General features: G+C 38.7%; 1 protein-coding gene across 4 annotated transcripts in view; it reads left to right on the forward strand.

The window, feature by feature from the left end:
• LOC111851594 (receptor tyrosine-protein kinase erbB-4-like) overlaps positions 1-15,902 on the forward strand; it is a 198,291-nt gene that overhangs the window by 100,868 nt on the left and 81,521 nt on the right. For all 4 annotated transcript variants that reach the window (XM_072715254.1, XM_072715263.1, XM_023826641.2 and 1 more), the window contains one exon: positions 10,174-10,360. In XM_072715254.1, the coding sequence (XP_072571355.1) occupies positions 10,174-10,360 (187 nt within the window). The remainder of the gene's footprint in view (positions 1-10,173; positions 10,361-15,902) is intronic.

Raw genomic sequence — 15,902 nt, forward strand, 5'->3', positions numbered from 1 at the left:
AATGCACCATGTCACAAAGCTCGAATCATTTCAAATTGGTTTCTTGAACATGACAATGAGTTCACTGTACTAAAATGGCCCCCACAGTCACCAGATCTCAACCCAATAGAGCATCTTTGGGATGTGGTGGAACGGGTGCTTCGTGCCCTGGATGTGCATCCCACAAATCTCCATCAACTGCAAGATGCTATCCTATCAATATGGGCCAACATTTCTAAAGAATGCTTTCAGCACCTTGTTGAATCAATGCCACGTAGAAGTAAGGCAGTTCTGAAGGCGAAAGGGGGTCAAACACCGTATTAGTATGGTGTTCCTAATAATCCTTTAGGTGAGTGTACATACATCACTCAGCAGAGCTTTACTTGCTTTGTGGAAACTGTAAAATGTTAACAGAGAAGGTAAACAAGTTAAAGAATACTTTTTTCTATTCTTTGAAAGGTATGTATTTCTAAATTCATTTTTAAAAAGTTCTCAACGTAATTAATATTAGATGTAACAGTATTACTAAAACAAATCAACAATTAAAAATTGAATCTCAAGGTACAGTTCAGGTGTCTCTGAAATTAAACCTGCAAACAAGGTGGGGGGGCAAAATCAAAATAGAAAAATAGTACTGCATGAAACCTAAAATCAGAATAAGAACAGGAACAGTTCAGAGAACAAGCATGCAAAACAGACGAGTCTCAGTAACGACAGTGGAGACACAGGAGCTCAGAAAAGTTCAAAGGGAAGAAGTGGCTGAGTGTGTATTTTACTTAATTAGAAATGGAACTGCAATTTACCAGCATAAAATATTAAGGCTAAAGGGATAATAATTTGATTATTTTACACATTAATTACATTTTGTTATTACGTCTATTAAGTTCCAGACACTCTTGGTTCTCTCTAGTTAAGTATGTCAAGTCCTTCACGTCAAACATGACCAGTCAACTGTCCTGCTTTCCAGAGCAATGATAAATAATTTTGAGCAAGAGTGAAAGTATGATTTAAGTAGCCACACTTAACCTTGCAAGCCATTGTCACTTACTGTCTGAGTACTCTGTCTGTGCTTTCAGAATGGATATTTTGTTAATATACGTTTTATTTGTTTTATACAACTGTTTCCAAAAGGAGTTGGGATGCTGTGTAAAATGTATATAAATGCAATTATTTGCAAATCATATAAACCCATATTTAATTGAAAATAGAATGAAGACAGCATATCAAATGTTGAAACTGAGAAATTGTATTGTTTTAGGACAAATACGGTAGATATAAAAAGTTGTACACACCCCTGTTAAAACGCCAGGTTTTTGTGATGTAAAAAAATAATACCAGGATAAATCACTTCAAATTTTTCCCCATCTTTTAATGTGACCTATAACCTATACAATTCAATTGAAAAACAAACATAACTGTTAGGGGGAAAAAATATATTTTAATAATATTTTTAAAAATTAAAAACGTACAATAAGCTGGTTGCATAAGTGTGCACACCAATAACCTAATACTTTGAAGAACTAATACTTTTTCGCTTAATTACAGCAGTCAGTCTTTTTGGGCAGGAGTCTGTCAGTATGCCAAATCTTGACTTGGCAATATTTGCCCCCTCTTCCTTGCAAAAGCGCTCCAAATCTGTGAGATTATGAAGGTGTCTCTTGTGTATAGCCCTCTTCAGGTCACCACACAGATTTTCAATTGGATTTAGATCTGGGCTCTGGCTGGATCATTCCAAAACCTTCAATTTCTTCTTCTGAAGCCATTCTTTTGTTGATTTGGAAGTGTGCTTGAGGTCAATGTCATGCTGAAAGGTGAAAGTCCTCTTCATCTGCAGCTTTCTAGCAGACGCCTGAAGGTTTAGGGCAAAAATTAACTGGTATTTGGAACTGTTCATTATTCCTTCCACCTTGACCAAAGCCCCAGTTCTAGCTTAAGAAAAACAACCCCAAAGCATGATGCTGCCACCACCATGCTTCACTGTGGGCATGGTGTTCTTTTAGTGATGTGCAGTATTTTTGTACCAAACATACCTTTTTGTGGCAATAGTTCAACCTTGGTTTCACCAGACCATAACACATTTTCTCACATGCTTTTGGGAGACTTAATGTATTTTTTTTGCAAAATTTAGCAAGGCCAGGATGTTGTTCTTTTTAAGAAATGGCTTCCTTCTTGTGATCCTACCCCTTAGTTCAGACATATGGAGAATACAGGAGACTGTTGTCACATGTAGTACACAACCAGTACTTGCCATACATTCCTGCTGCTCCTCCAGTGTTGCTGTAGGCCTCTTGGCAGCCTCCCTGACTAGTTTTTTCCTTGGATTTTCATCAATTTCGGAGTGACATCTAGTTCTCGGTAATGTCAGTGATGTCCCCTATTTTCTCCACTTCTTAATGATTGTCTTCACTGTGTTCCTTGGCATATCTAATGTTGTGAAAAAATTTTGTACCCTTCTTCTGATATATACCTTTCAACAATGAGATCCCTTTGATGCTTTGTGAGCTTTTGTTGCAGGATGCAACTGAGTAAACGCCAGGAAAATCCTACTGGACAGTTGAAATTCATGCATGGTTAATCAGTCACTTTAATTGATGGCAGGTGTGTACCCAAAATGACTGAATGCTGTATGTTAATCAAAAGGTGCTTCAACAAAGTATTAGTTTAAGAGTGTGCACACTTATGCAACCAGCTTATTGTATGTTTTTATTTTTAATATTTTCCCACTAACAGATTTGTTTGTTTTTCAATTGAATTGTACATGGTAAAGGTCACATTAAAGGTGGGAAAGGTTTGAAATTTGTGGTCTATCAAAAAAACCTGGCAATTTAACAAGGGTGTGTATACCTTCCACACCCACTTTATATACTCAATTTAAATTTGATGGCAACAACACATTTCAAAAAGGTTGGGACAGCGGCAACAAAAGACTGGAAAAGTTGTTTAATGCTAAAACAAAATACCTGGTTGAATATCTCACAATGAATTAGGTTAATTGGCAACAGGTCAGTAAGATGATTGGGTATAAAAAGAGCCTCACTGAGAGGCAGTCTCTGTGCAGTGAAGACTACTCTGCCAAAGACTGCATGGGCAAATTGTGTAACAACATTCATCAATGTAATATTCCAAAGAATTTGGGAATTTCATCATCTACAGTACGTAATATCATTAAAAGATTCAGTGAATCCAGAGAAATCTCTGTACACAAGGCTGAAAACCAATACTGGATAGCTGTGATCTTCAGGTCCTCAGGTGGCACTGCATTAAAAACAGACATGATTCTATAGTGGGAATCACTGCATGGGCTCAGGAACACTTCAGAAAATTATTGTCCGTGAACACAGTTTGTGGCTGTATCCACAAATGCAAGATGACACTCAAAGAAGAAACCACATCTAAACACGATCTAGAAATGCGTCAAACTTCTCTGGGCCCAAGCTCTTTTAAGATGGACTGAGGCAATATGGAAAGCTGTCCCGATGAATAGAAATTTCAAATTCTTTTTGGAAATCATGGATGCCGTGTCCTCCAGGCTGTAGAGGAGAGGGACCATCAAGCTTGTTATTGTGATATGGGGGTGCATTACTGTCCATGGTTTGGGTAGCCTACACATCTAGGAAGGCACCATTAATGCAGAATGATATGTACAGGTTTTGGAGCAACATATATGCTGTGATCCAGACAATGTCTTTTTCAGAGAAGGCCTTGCGTATTTCAGCAAGACAATGCGAAACCACACTATATAGTATATTACAACAGCATAACTGTAGTAGAAAAGGTCATGTGCTAGACTGTAACCCACTGAAAACATTTGACAAATCTGAAATGACAAATACGACAAAGGAGACCCTGAACTGTTGAGCAGTTAAAATCCTATATCATTAAAGAATGGCACAACATTTCACTTTCAAAACTCCAGCAACTGGTCTCCTCAGTTCCCAAACCTTTACAGAGTGACGTTAGAAGAAGAGGTGATGCAACACAGTGGTAAACATGCCCAACTTTTTAAAAATGTGTTGCTGGCATCAAATTCAAATTGGGCATATACTTGTCATAAAACAAAATTTCTCAGTGTCAACATTGATAATGTTGACTTTGCTATATTTCCAATTAAATATGGGTTTATATGATTTACAAATCACTGCATTCTGTATTTTACACAGCATCCCAGTCTTTTTGGAAACGGTATTGTACAACCAATTTTGATTTCTACAACCCTATTCACTGTCCTTTGAAAAAAAGATTTCATGAAAAAAACTAAAATATCCTCTTCGATGTATGAAAATGTGATGTCAAAGGCTGTAATAGATCATTTTTGATCATTTACCCTTAGACAGTTTTTGCATGATGTTCAAAGCCATGTGAGCCAAATAAGTTCTGTTTTTTTTATTATACATTACGCTAGACTGGCATAAGACAACCCAAGCTGTGTACTGTGGGTACCCTATGGACAAGATCATCTGCTTTTAGGTTGTGGAGGGTGTCCATGGCAACAGCAATCCCTGCGGAACCAGAGTAGCTAGACTAACCTAAGACAGAGCAGCAATATTCCATGAACAACAATATATTATTCAACAGCCAGTGCAGATGATTAAATAACCTGCCCTGGGATAGGTGTGCCTGTTGTACTCTGAATAAATTATAAAATTTAAGCCCAAAGTGCCTATTTCTTTCATGCAGTTTAACTCTGATTTAAAACCTATTGAAACACTTGAATTAGTTGCTCTTGGAATCACTCTAGCCATTATCATAAGACACTGAACCTCCTCCCTAGAGAAGTAGCTTTTCTGATCTGTATTGAAATAGAAAGAAAATCGAGTAAGCCCCATGAGGGTTGTCTGCTATGAGCTACCATTCTTTGTAGAGTTAGACAAAAAGAAACAACTGAACAAATTCTACTTCAGAGTTGTTTGTTACCTGTGTTCAAATAAACAGCAATATAATATAATACCATGGCCAAAACCCTTATCTCATTTCTTTTTCTTTCCCCTATACTGTGCTTACATTTTTTTCTACCATTCTCAGTCTACCTTCTCCTGTTATTATCCATTCTACTTCTGTCCTTCATATGTCCTTGGGAGGGAGTGTGAAATGGTTGTATTTATATTTGTCTACAGTATTGTGTGGCAGTTATGGCAAAAGATTACTTTTGCTTAGCAGTTTCTGTATTATTATGGATAAGGCAGGTTTTGCACAGAATGCATCTCCTCATAATATGTATAAAGAATTGATTTAATTGTTCCACTGTCTCAGCATTTGCATTTTGAACATTTTTCATCTTCTGGTTGTACTCTAGCTGAACAAACTTGGTCTAAGTTTCCCTGAAGTTTCTTTTAGTTCCTTCCCACAGCTCTAAGATCATGTGGTTAGGAGAATTGGCTAAACTTCCCGCAGGGGGTGTGTGTGCCCAGAGATAGACTGGCATCGTGGCCAGGTTGTTCCCCTGTCTTGTGCCCTGTGCTGGCTAGGATAGGCTCCTGGCCCATTGTGGCCCTCTCCAGAGTAAGTGGCATAGATGGATGAAATCCAAGTTGTAATTAATGCATCCATTCATCTTCCAACTGCTTATTCATTACTGGCTCATTGGGGGGAGCTTGGTTTCCCCAATGAAATTGTGTGGATATTACACAGGCAATAGCAGCCAGTTTTAACAATGCTTAACAATAACCCACTGCTATAGAGTGAAAGTTTCTGGATGACTACTTCATACTTACCATGCATAGGGTACATTTTGGTATACAAAACTTTGGTTCATTTTGTTTAAGCTTTTATCATGGACTGTGTAGGTCAGGGTGATGCAGCTCCAGTCCTGGAGAGTGTCAGCCCAGCACAGCTTAGTTCTTTCCCTGTTCCACTACACATGATTTAACTCAAGAAATATGTGGTAATTAGCCCAAAATGTGCAGGGCTGGGGCTCTCCAAGACCAGAGACTCCTGATGTAGGTAATGGGTGCCAGGAAATCATGCACATTTACATTTAACAGACACTTTTTCCCAAAGTGAAATACATGTGATAAAGATAGTATCTTACAAGAATGTTTAACTTATATTTAACTTTTGTAATAATTCAAGGAACAAATGACACATGTCAATACAATTAAAACTACCAGTGGTACTAGTTATTTTTAACTGTAGCTCAGTTTTCTGTAAATAGTTTCATGCTTGAAAATGACTTGAAATATTGATATCGTTCGTCATAATCAGAGTGACCTCCATAATCTTATCATAGAACAGATGTATTTATGCATATGACTAAATAATGCACCTCACGGTAGGTGTCAATGCCTGTGTCTATGTGGAGTCAGTCATTGGCAATTAACCTTTGTTGGCTAGTCTCACACTATTTCATCAAAAGGACACAGTGCCACTCACAGACTTGGGGGTATCAAAGCGGACACATAATAAATGAATGTCAGAGACAAAGGTGCTGGTGACAGTATCAGAGTTGAGTGAGTCATTGTGAAAATACCCCATTAGGAAGACAGTGAACTCCTTTGTTTCATTAAACAGATGTACCACACAGTGTGAAGTTACACTGAAGAACAGTCATGACTCCCAAAATACAGTCATTTTTTGGCTGAGAACCAGAAATTTGCAGATATACCAATTTGCAACATTTCAATTAAAACTGTTAAATGGATGTTTTTGACATAGAACTGTTCAGTTACAGTGGCAGTAACACAATTTAAAGAAACTGAAACACCGTGAAATAATGTGAACTGTATCGGAGTTGATTTTGGCTCACTTTAAAGTACATAGATCTATATGATTAAGATTAATATTGCCTTTATTGATCCCCAAGGGATACGAGGTACATACGCATTATGTTCAATCCCATATTTTTTTCCAGTAACTAGAAAAATATTTTAAATGTTTTTTCACAGGTTACTGAAAATAGTCCATTCAGTTGTGCTTCCCCACAAAGGTGTATTACATTTAATCAAAACATAGAAGAAAGATATTAACCAGAGGTGGAAAGTTTAGAAGGAACTTTCCACTTCTGGTCTTATCCTGGAGTAAAGCTGCTGCCCCCACATGACTCTGTAGCCCTGGACACCTTTGGTTCTATGCTGTTTTCATCAGACAGGAGAATTGTCAAGTTCACTCCAAAGAGACTAGGCTCAGACGATCACACTGCCACACGCAGTGATCTCTCTTCAGGCCCACGGCTGGCTGCCACAGACTCTCTGATCCTATCATCCCCTCTCATGTTTGGTCTCATTTGAATGTACCATTGGTACAGTGGTATTTCAGTCTTATAACAGTGAGTCATTAAAAGATTAGGGAAATTTTTCCTTGTTTTAAAGCATGAGAATTTGACCCATATGTTAAATATTGTCATCTCTGTAGATTAGAAAACATATTAAACCTAAACACAAAACTCATTTCAGTGGCCCAACCAGAAGAGATTCTTCCTGTTCTATAGCCAGTTTTGCCTTGATGGAAGTAGCTTGGATTCCAGTTATAAAATAATTTTTAACTTTTAAAATAATGCTTATTCATGCTTCTTTTTTTTTTTTTTAGTTTAGGCCGGATTATAGCCTTCAGGTGGAAATTATTCTGCATATTGAACCATAAATTCCGTTACTTCTTCATTGAATGGCATTATCATTCTCTGTTTTTTAATCTGTGTTCATTATACTCTAGTAATTTCTGAAAAAGGTGCCTAGGGGCCTTTGCATAATAAATGTCAATGTAAAAATCAGCTAGTCAATGCCATCGGTGCCTGAGATTAGTTTGTTTTAAGATTAAATAAACTCTTCAGTTCACTATTTTCCAATATACTAATATTAGACACTGCAGAAGATTAATATAATGTAATATTTGGCAGTTTATGGTCTCTTCTATATGCACAAATAATAAATTCAATCACTTTACAATTTATGCCATATTCCAGCAATATTTTAAATTTATTCTTGCTCAATGGGGACTGAGGTGCGATCACCAGGTAAATGACCCAGACTGTTAAATATTAATATTAATGTCAAGTACTACCTATTGTGATTATAATTGACCATAAAATTGGTCTTGATATTTGGTATCGTGTCATGGGTAGTCGTTCTTTCTGTCTGTTTGCACATTCTCCATTTCCCTGACACATGTTTTTTTTAACTGGTAAATCAATCAAGTGCAATAAATTACTCTCAGTGTGCAAAAATCTCAATACATGAATTTTACATATATCTTCAAACTATATAGAATTTAAATTGGTGATACACTACTGATACACTGATGTTTGTGATACACCACTAACACACTGATGGGCTCTTCTCTAGCATGCCTCATTTTCACTTTATACCTGCCAATAGATAGTGGGGATGAGTGGGTATATGCACTTTTGGTAACACTTTACTTAAGGCCATGTTCTTAGTAATTTATAAACACATTCATAATGTATTGTAATGCATCTGTAAAGTATTATAAACATGGCTATAAATATCTATTAAAAGACTTCACACATTATAGCCATTATTATTATGCATTATGACTTATGCCTTATGAAGCTCTCATTTATAATGCACTTGATACCTTTATCATGTATTATCAGTATGAAAGCATCCTTAATGCTAATACCGACCATTATAATGCATTGCATTGATATCTATAGTGCATTATAGGTGAGAGCTTCATAAAGCATTCATAATGTATAATACACATGGCTATAATGTGTTATGCCTTTTGATGAGTATTTATAGCCATGCTTAAAATGCTTTATGAGTGCATTATTAGTTGTTATGAATGTGTTTATATATATTACAAAAAACATGGCCTTAAGTGAAGTGTTACCTCACTTTCTTTAGGAAGAGATACTATGACACCATCCATTCGCATGATATCAAGGTTCTGACTGCTTCTAATTGGCTACTCTGCCGGTGAACAGACTGTGAGGTGACAGGCATTCTGCTTGACATGTGTCAGGACCCATAGTTTCAGCAAGCTCAGCTTTTCAGTGTTCAGTCTCCATCTTGAGTGCCAGACCTGCACACTATTGCATAGGTCACCTATGTTGTGTCCTTCCCAATGAAATAAAAAGCTGTTTTTCAGCCGTGCCCCTTAGCACTGTTTGCTGCCTAACAATAAGCCTGTCGCAGGATGACTGAAATGAGCTCAAGCTGCTTCTGCTGCCTCTTAAAATGATATTGTAGCAGAGGTTCCTTCTCTACCAGAAACCTTTTCTTTCACATCTGTTAATGGTTTCTGAACTGGAAATATTCAGCATGGTTTAATCTTAAAAGGGTTGTACGATTTACGATGTATTTATGTTTTCTTACTAGAAGGCACTAGCTGAATTTGGTTTCACATCAGCTTACTTTTTCTGTCCTCTATGTTTTAAAAGTACCAACTTTATGCAGAAATGTTCTGCATACTTTTAAAAACAAGATTCCTTAATTGACATATCTATATGCTTTACAATTAATTGAATAAATACGGTTAGTTCTGTCCCTCACTTCAGGAGGAAAATGACGAGACAATAACATACAATAGCACATTTTCATTTGCTTAGCTATCCACAGGACAGAAATGTCAGCAGCAACAACAAAAAAGTCATCTAAATTGCAGCATGAAATTAAACTATCAAACAATTGATATGACAGCTGTCATAGGCTTATATGCAAAAAGTAACATAAAACTTCAACAAATGACATCATATCATCAAATGCTGCCTTTGGTTTAGGTTACACCTAGCTATGCTTGGGCAGTATTTCATTTTTACCATAATACTGTCCATACATTCCACTGCGGTATAATGCTATCCATTCACCGAGAAGAGTAGGGGTCCCACAATAAAAACTGCCAGCAAAATCCCAGACTGCGCTTTTCAGGTTTTTGGGAATTACTGTATTGCCACATTCTTCTTCTAACACAGATATTATGTCACTAGCTAGTGTAGGCTAGTGTCAGTCATTTTAGATTAATTAATTTTAAGTGAATTAATTTAAAACAGTCTGTCCCCAGTGGTAGATCCCATATTCTATGGTGTGCAGTGCTGAAAATGAAAAAAGTGTAAATGTGCAAATAGATGAATACATCTATTGAATACATGATCAATGTACAGCAGATAAAAATTTATAATAAAACTATAGGGGTTAACCCATCTGAACACTGAAGCTGATTACCTCAAGCCCTCAAGTGAATACTAATTTACACAAATTGTAATTGGTGTTAAATGACATTCTATTCTTTCTTTTTGTATAGTCCATCCGAGAGGTGACAGGCTATGTTCTGGTGGCACTGAACCAGTTTGAGTACTTGCCTTTGGAGAACCTGCGCATCATACGGGGCACCAAGTTGTATGAGGACCGTTACTCCCTGGCCATCTTCCTCAATTATCGCCGAGATGGCAACTTTGGCCTGAGACAGCTGGGTCTCAAGAACCTCACAGGTGGGTCGGCTCTGCCAGCTGCTTTCCTTCCTTCTCATGCCAGTTTGCTCTTGCAATTGCATTAAATGACTCAAATGATATTAAATGATTCACATGAGCCTTATTACAATTGAGCCATTGTTTTTTTGGCTTGAATTAGTTGTTTTTTGGTGGGTTAGAAATATAGCACACAGCTCCAGAGTTGTTGGCTTGATTGTGTGCATTCCATTCAAGGTGTCCCCCTGCATTGTGCTCTGTGCTATCAGTGAGAACATCCCAGACCTGCCATCCTGTACTGGATAAGCAGTTGAAAAATCGACTATGAAAATATACAACAAACAAACGAAAACTTTGTAGCGTGTTGGAAAGTATTATGCACACATAAAATGCTATCATGGCTTCAGTTTTGCAGTGAGTGCTAATTCTGGAGAGGCTTGTAATGCAGTGGAAAGGATGCTACTCCCTCCAGCAGTGCATGTGGAATAAAGGGACTGCTCCCCCGACAGGAGATTCTTTGCTTTCATGTTCTCCAATTATTAACTGTAGTTTAACATTTTCCAGGAATATCAATGAATCTTTCTTTGCTATCATCTAACCCTTTAATAGCATCTTTTTTCATTGGAGACTAAGATAATGCTGCTGTGAATTGCAGACGCTGTTGCCGCTTTAATTATAAAGCAATAGCTTGTCATTATACAGATATTTTCACTTGCTTTAGACACCAATGTGCAAGGCATTTTTCCCCATTACAGTGTGCTGCTGTTTTGGTGTTTCTTCTTATGCATAAGTAGTTAATAGCACCATCCCTAGGGCGAGAGCAATCTTTACACATTATATACAGGGCTAAAATTCAGTACCTGTGGGTGATGTTGATTTGGTAATGAAACAAAAACATTACCACATAGTACTCACCGACAAGAGCCGAAACAGCACTTTCCGTTCTTTGAAAGGCCAAAAAGTTTCCTAAAGATCTCTTTCTGGGAGTTAATGTGCCGTGGGCCCCAGGGGACTTTATGAATGAGATTGAAATGATATTGAGCATGGATTGGCCCGATTTTATGGTAACTGAATGCACTACAGAGGGCAGCTTTTGCAGGATTATTTCAAGATCACCCACCTACACTGATGTTCTGAGCAGATGTCCTTAATTTACTCTGGACCCAAAAAGTATGGCTTACTAAACACAAGAATGGGGCACCTGTTTTGTGGCACCACTGTTTTTGTATTTGCCCTAGCTGGGGGTCCTAAAATGCATACTGGCATTTCCTAGGCTAGGGACAAGTTAAATTTCTGGCTGGTTTCAACAGCCGATCATATCGAAAACTGACACCAATACTGATTGTTTGGGAGGTTTTGCTTAAATAGTTTAAAGTGACACTCCACCCAAATAAATTAAAAAAACAAATATATTACATTACAACAATATGGAAAAGTATTTACTTTTTGCTAAGAAAATACCAACTCTAGCAAACAACAGTCCCAGAGAACTATATTTTTGCACTGTCTGTGTTGAATTTTGTTTTGCTGTCAAATGCTTGCATTACTGACGGACTAGTGTTAATCGGCAGAACTGCAACCTTCCTTATTGGAATGGTTTTGTGTTTCATAAACTCTTCTTACTCTTGACTGTCTCAGGAGAGCAATCAAATTTGTTGTGTTGAAATGTTTGTAAGCTAGTTCTTCCTCATGAAACTTTAAAAGAGCAATGTTTGTAAAATGGGTTTCAAATGACGTTAAAATAATTCCACACAGCAGACATTTTTTGTGACGGTTTAGTGTGCAGGTGTGCAATGTAATATGGGTCACTATTTGAAAGGGAATTATCAGCAGTAAATATCGACTCATTTTTAACCATTGGCCAATGACTGATTGTTGCTGTATTGGCCGATACCATCAGTGCATCTCTATTCATAATGGGCTTCACCAGTAGACTTTCAATGTTCTGTACCTCAGTAGATATGAAAACTCATTTGTTTCTGTAAAGCTCTGAAATATTTCGGTAAAATATACATTGGTATATATGAATTTTATTTAAGTATCTTTTTGAAGTATCTATTTGAAAACAAATATTTCTCAAGCTATGATGTGAGTAATGTAACAAATCACAGTATAAGTCTCTGGGTATTTTTACAGGAAGTGTGAGATAAGCACTTTTTTCTTATAGTGTTCCTTGTCTTGAGGGCAATTAAAGCAAGATCATCCAGAAGAATGCAGAACTCATGCAATAAATGAACAATTGATTGTAACCAGATTATTTAACCCCTGGTTGATCCTCGTGTACCAAATATTTCATGTTATGCTTAAGAGCACTGAGCACTCCATGGATCATCCTAAATAAAATCAACTCTAGAAACACTATGTTTAGCACAGTGGCTGCAGTGTGAGTGACAAAATACCACTAAGGAAACTTTGAAGTGACAAGTCTTTTGGAATAAGGCCTGCTGGGCACAGAACAGTCTGCCTTCTCCTGGGTTTTGTCAGTTTGGTTAGTTTTATGGAAAGACAGACTCACAGACTTAAAAAAGAATTCAGAGAACTTGCTAAGAAACAGAAAAAAAAAATAATGTGAAGAGATGGATAGAAGAATACTGGCTGTATTCTAGGAAGACGTGGATAGTTGAAGAGCTGAGTCTGTGAATATTGTATTGGTTTAAACACTGCTTATCTTGGCCAGGGTCTTGAGGGGGCCAGGGGTCTCTCCCATGGGGCATAGGGCACAAGGAAGCAGAATATTCTGGAAGGGAAGCCAGTCCTCTGTAATCATTTATGCAACCAGTAACAGTTTAAAATTTAAATGTTTTTCATGCAAACTTTGTTAGATTATCAACAAGTTCCGGAGTCACACTTTAAGAAATAATCAGGTACAGTCAAAAGTAAAACATTGATCCATCTATATAAGTGGACACCTTAGCCAGGATACCTATTATCATTAATATTCAGTAAAGTACAACCAGTCAGTCCAATTTCAAATAATACCCCAGGGTATGACATTGTTTAATGCTGCCACTCATCAGACTGTTCTTTAAAATTGATACAGTACATCAATTTATTATTGTCTTCCCTGAGGTACCTAAAGATTAGCAACTTATTAGAAGGACTGCAGTTTCAGAACTGCAGATAAATTTTGACAGTATATTGCAAAACATCAGATTCTTGCAATAAAGGTTTAACTCAGGAGAACTGCAGTATGTTATGCTGTTATGGTAGGTGTGGTCTCTTCTTATGACAGCATAAGAGATAAAGTTCTGCTGTCTGATATTCTTGGATGCTTACGTATGCAACAAGGAGCATTGCTGCTGGGATCTTTACACTAATGAAAAGCGAGACTTTGTACTTCCTCACGCCCTACTTCATACTTTTGTGGCAATTTTTGTCGATCAGTTTGGTGATCTGAATTTGATTATGGTGATAAAAGCAAAGTTGAGACAGAGTGCCTAATGTGGCGGGGTCAAGCTAAATAAAAGAATGTAGGCAACAGTGGGTAAATGAACATCAGCCTTGGGGAGGCTGTGTTTACTAGAAAACAATCCCAGAGGGAGGGGGTAAGTCACCAACTGTAGGGATCTCTAAGAGAAAACACCAGGTGGGGTGAAAAACATAACAGAAAGATCAAGCAATAATGAAAAACCATCACTCCAGTTATAGCAATTATGGCACATAATCCAGGCAGTAGATTTCAGATCTACCTCTCAGTTCTCTTCAGGGAGACTGTGATGCCGTACGAGTGGCAGCAGCTGGTGTGATCATATCATTGTGGGTGGGGCTTGGCAGGCGTGTGCTGGCCGGCTGTCCGAAACACTGCATCCTGAAATTTGACAGGTGGTTCCTGTCCCATGTGCTGCACCAAGCGGCATGTGTGCGCATCCCAGAGATTGTGACATAGCATTTCTTTTTAATAAACTACAAGGTTGTAAAGTCAGTTGTGGAACTTGAAATTGTTATTGGGAGCTTTTTGTTACTCCATATTATAGTTTCGTCTCCCCGATCTCCGCCAACTTCTTCTGCTTGAGTTTCATGATTTCTGTGATATCCGATTGAATGGACAGTAAGACCAGCAGAATGGTAGCAGGACAGATGGGACAGCTCAGCTTGGGTGTTACATTTGAGATTTTTTTGGACGGTGTGTGGCTCTGCAGGTTAGGAGAGATTTGTGTCCGACTGGGTAGTTGCTGTGAAATGGCTGACAGGGTGATTTTACTGTTGCGTATCCAAATACAGTAAGAACCAAAAAAAAAAAATAACCCAATTGATCTTGGGACACTGATTGACCATGCCTTCTGATCCATACTTGTTGGTTACTTTTATGGTGTATGTTAAATTAATGTAAATGTTTGTGTTTTATGAGAAAAAATCTTGATGGTATATTTGGGAAAAAAAAATTTTTGCCTTATGGTTCCCTAGTCTAATTTCCCTTGCAAACTACTTATTTAGCCTATGTTGGTTCAATTGATTAAAGAGCATCAGAACAAATAAGGTTAGCATTGTCCCTGTTCCAAAGATTATATTGCCATAGACAGTGTCACATTGTGGGCAAGGACAGAGGCAAATACAGGCATCAAGGGAAAGCAAAAGGGGGCTTTATTAAAAGAAAGGACCACAAGGGGTCAACATGGGGAGATGAGGATCAGGCGTGAGTTCAGGGCACAGGACTCACTCAGGATCACAAGCAGGCAGTACCATCAATGGGTGGACTGGGGAGCTCATGCCCAGGATCAGGACAAGGTACAGAACACTAAGGAGTAAGAGTTACCCTGGGTTGGTCTAGGGACAACCAGTAGGAAATGACACACCAGGGCAGGGCCACAGATGAGTGATAACACGAGACAAGGCATGTTGCCTGGACCGAGGGAAGACAAGACTGTTACCAGGGCCAAGAAGAGAACATGAGCAATGCAAGGAACTGTATGGACAGCAACCCGACAGGACAAGACCACACAGGAGAAGAGAAATGGACCACAACAGGGTAAGGGAGAACTTGGACGAAAACACAATGAAACACCATAGGGACACAGAGTGCACACCAGGGAAAACATGACACTCAGACCGGGGCATAGTGCCAACAGGAACCAAGCACAGGCAAGAAACAAAACAAGACAGGGAACCCTGGACACAACTGACACACAGATTAACATAGAGCAGACAAGGGGGTCATCAGGGCCAGGGACAGACAGAGAAGGGAGAACCATGGGCCTGGAGCGAGAAGAGGCAGGATAGGATAGGAAATTGGGGCAAGAACTGAGGCATGACTAAAGGGGAAAGTGTTTGACAGGAGACTCCCTGGACTCCGGGAAGCTGGGTGACACAGGGTGAAAGGGGCTGGGGAGCACTGATGGGACAGCCTGTGTATGTAACCTCCAGGGGCCGATCGGGCAGGAACCGGAGGCCCCACTGGCAGATGCTCTGGAGGGCACTGGGTCTGGATAGGAGCCAGTGGGACAGGGGAACAAGAGCGCTGTGGGAGCTGTAGGGTAGGGAAAGGGGGGTGTCACTGTGATTGTAGGGCTGGGGGGCACCAGTGGGACAGCGCTCGACGGGCACTTCGAGGCCTCACTAGGGCCAGGTA

The sequence above is a fragment of the Paramormyrops kingsleyae genome, chromosome 1, assembly GCF_048594095.1.
Source record: "Paramormyrops kingsleyae isolate MSU_618 chromosome 1, PKINGS_0.4, whole genome shotgun sequence".
Lineage (NCBI taxonomy): Eukaryota > Metazoa > Chordata > Actinopteri > Osteoglossiformes > Mormyridae > Paramormyrops > Paramormyrops kingsleyae.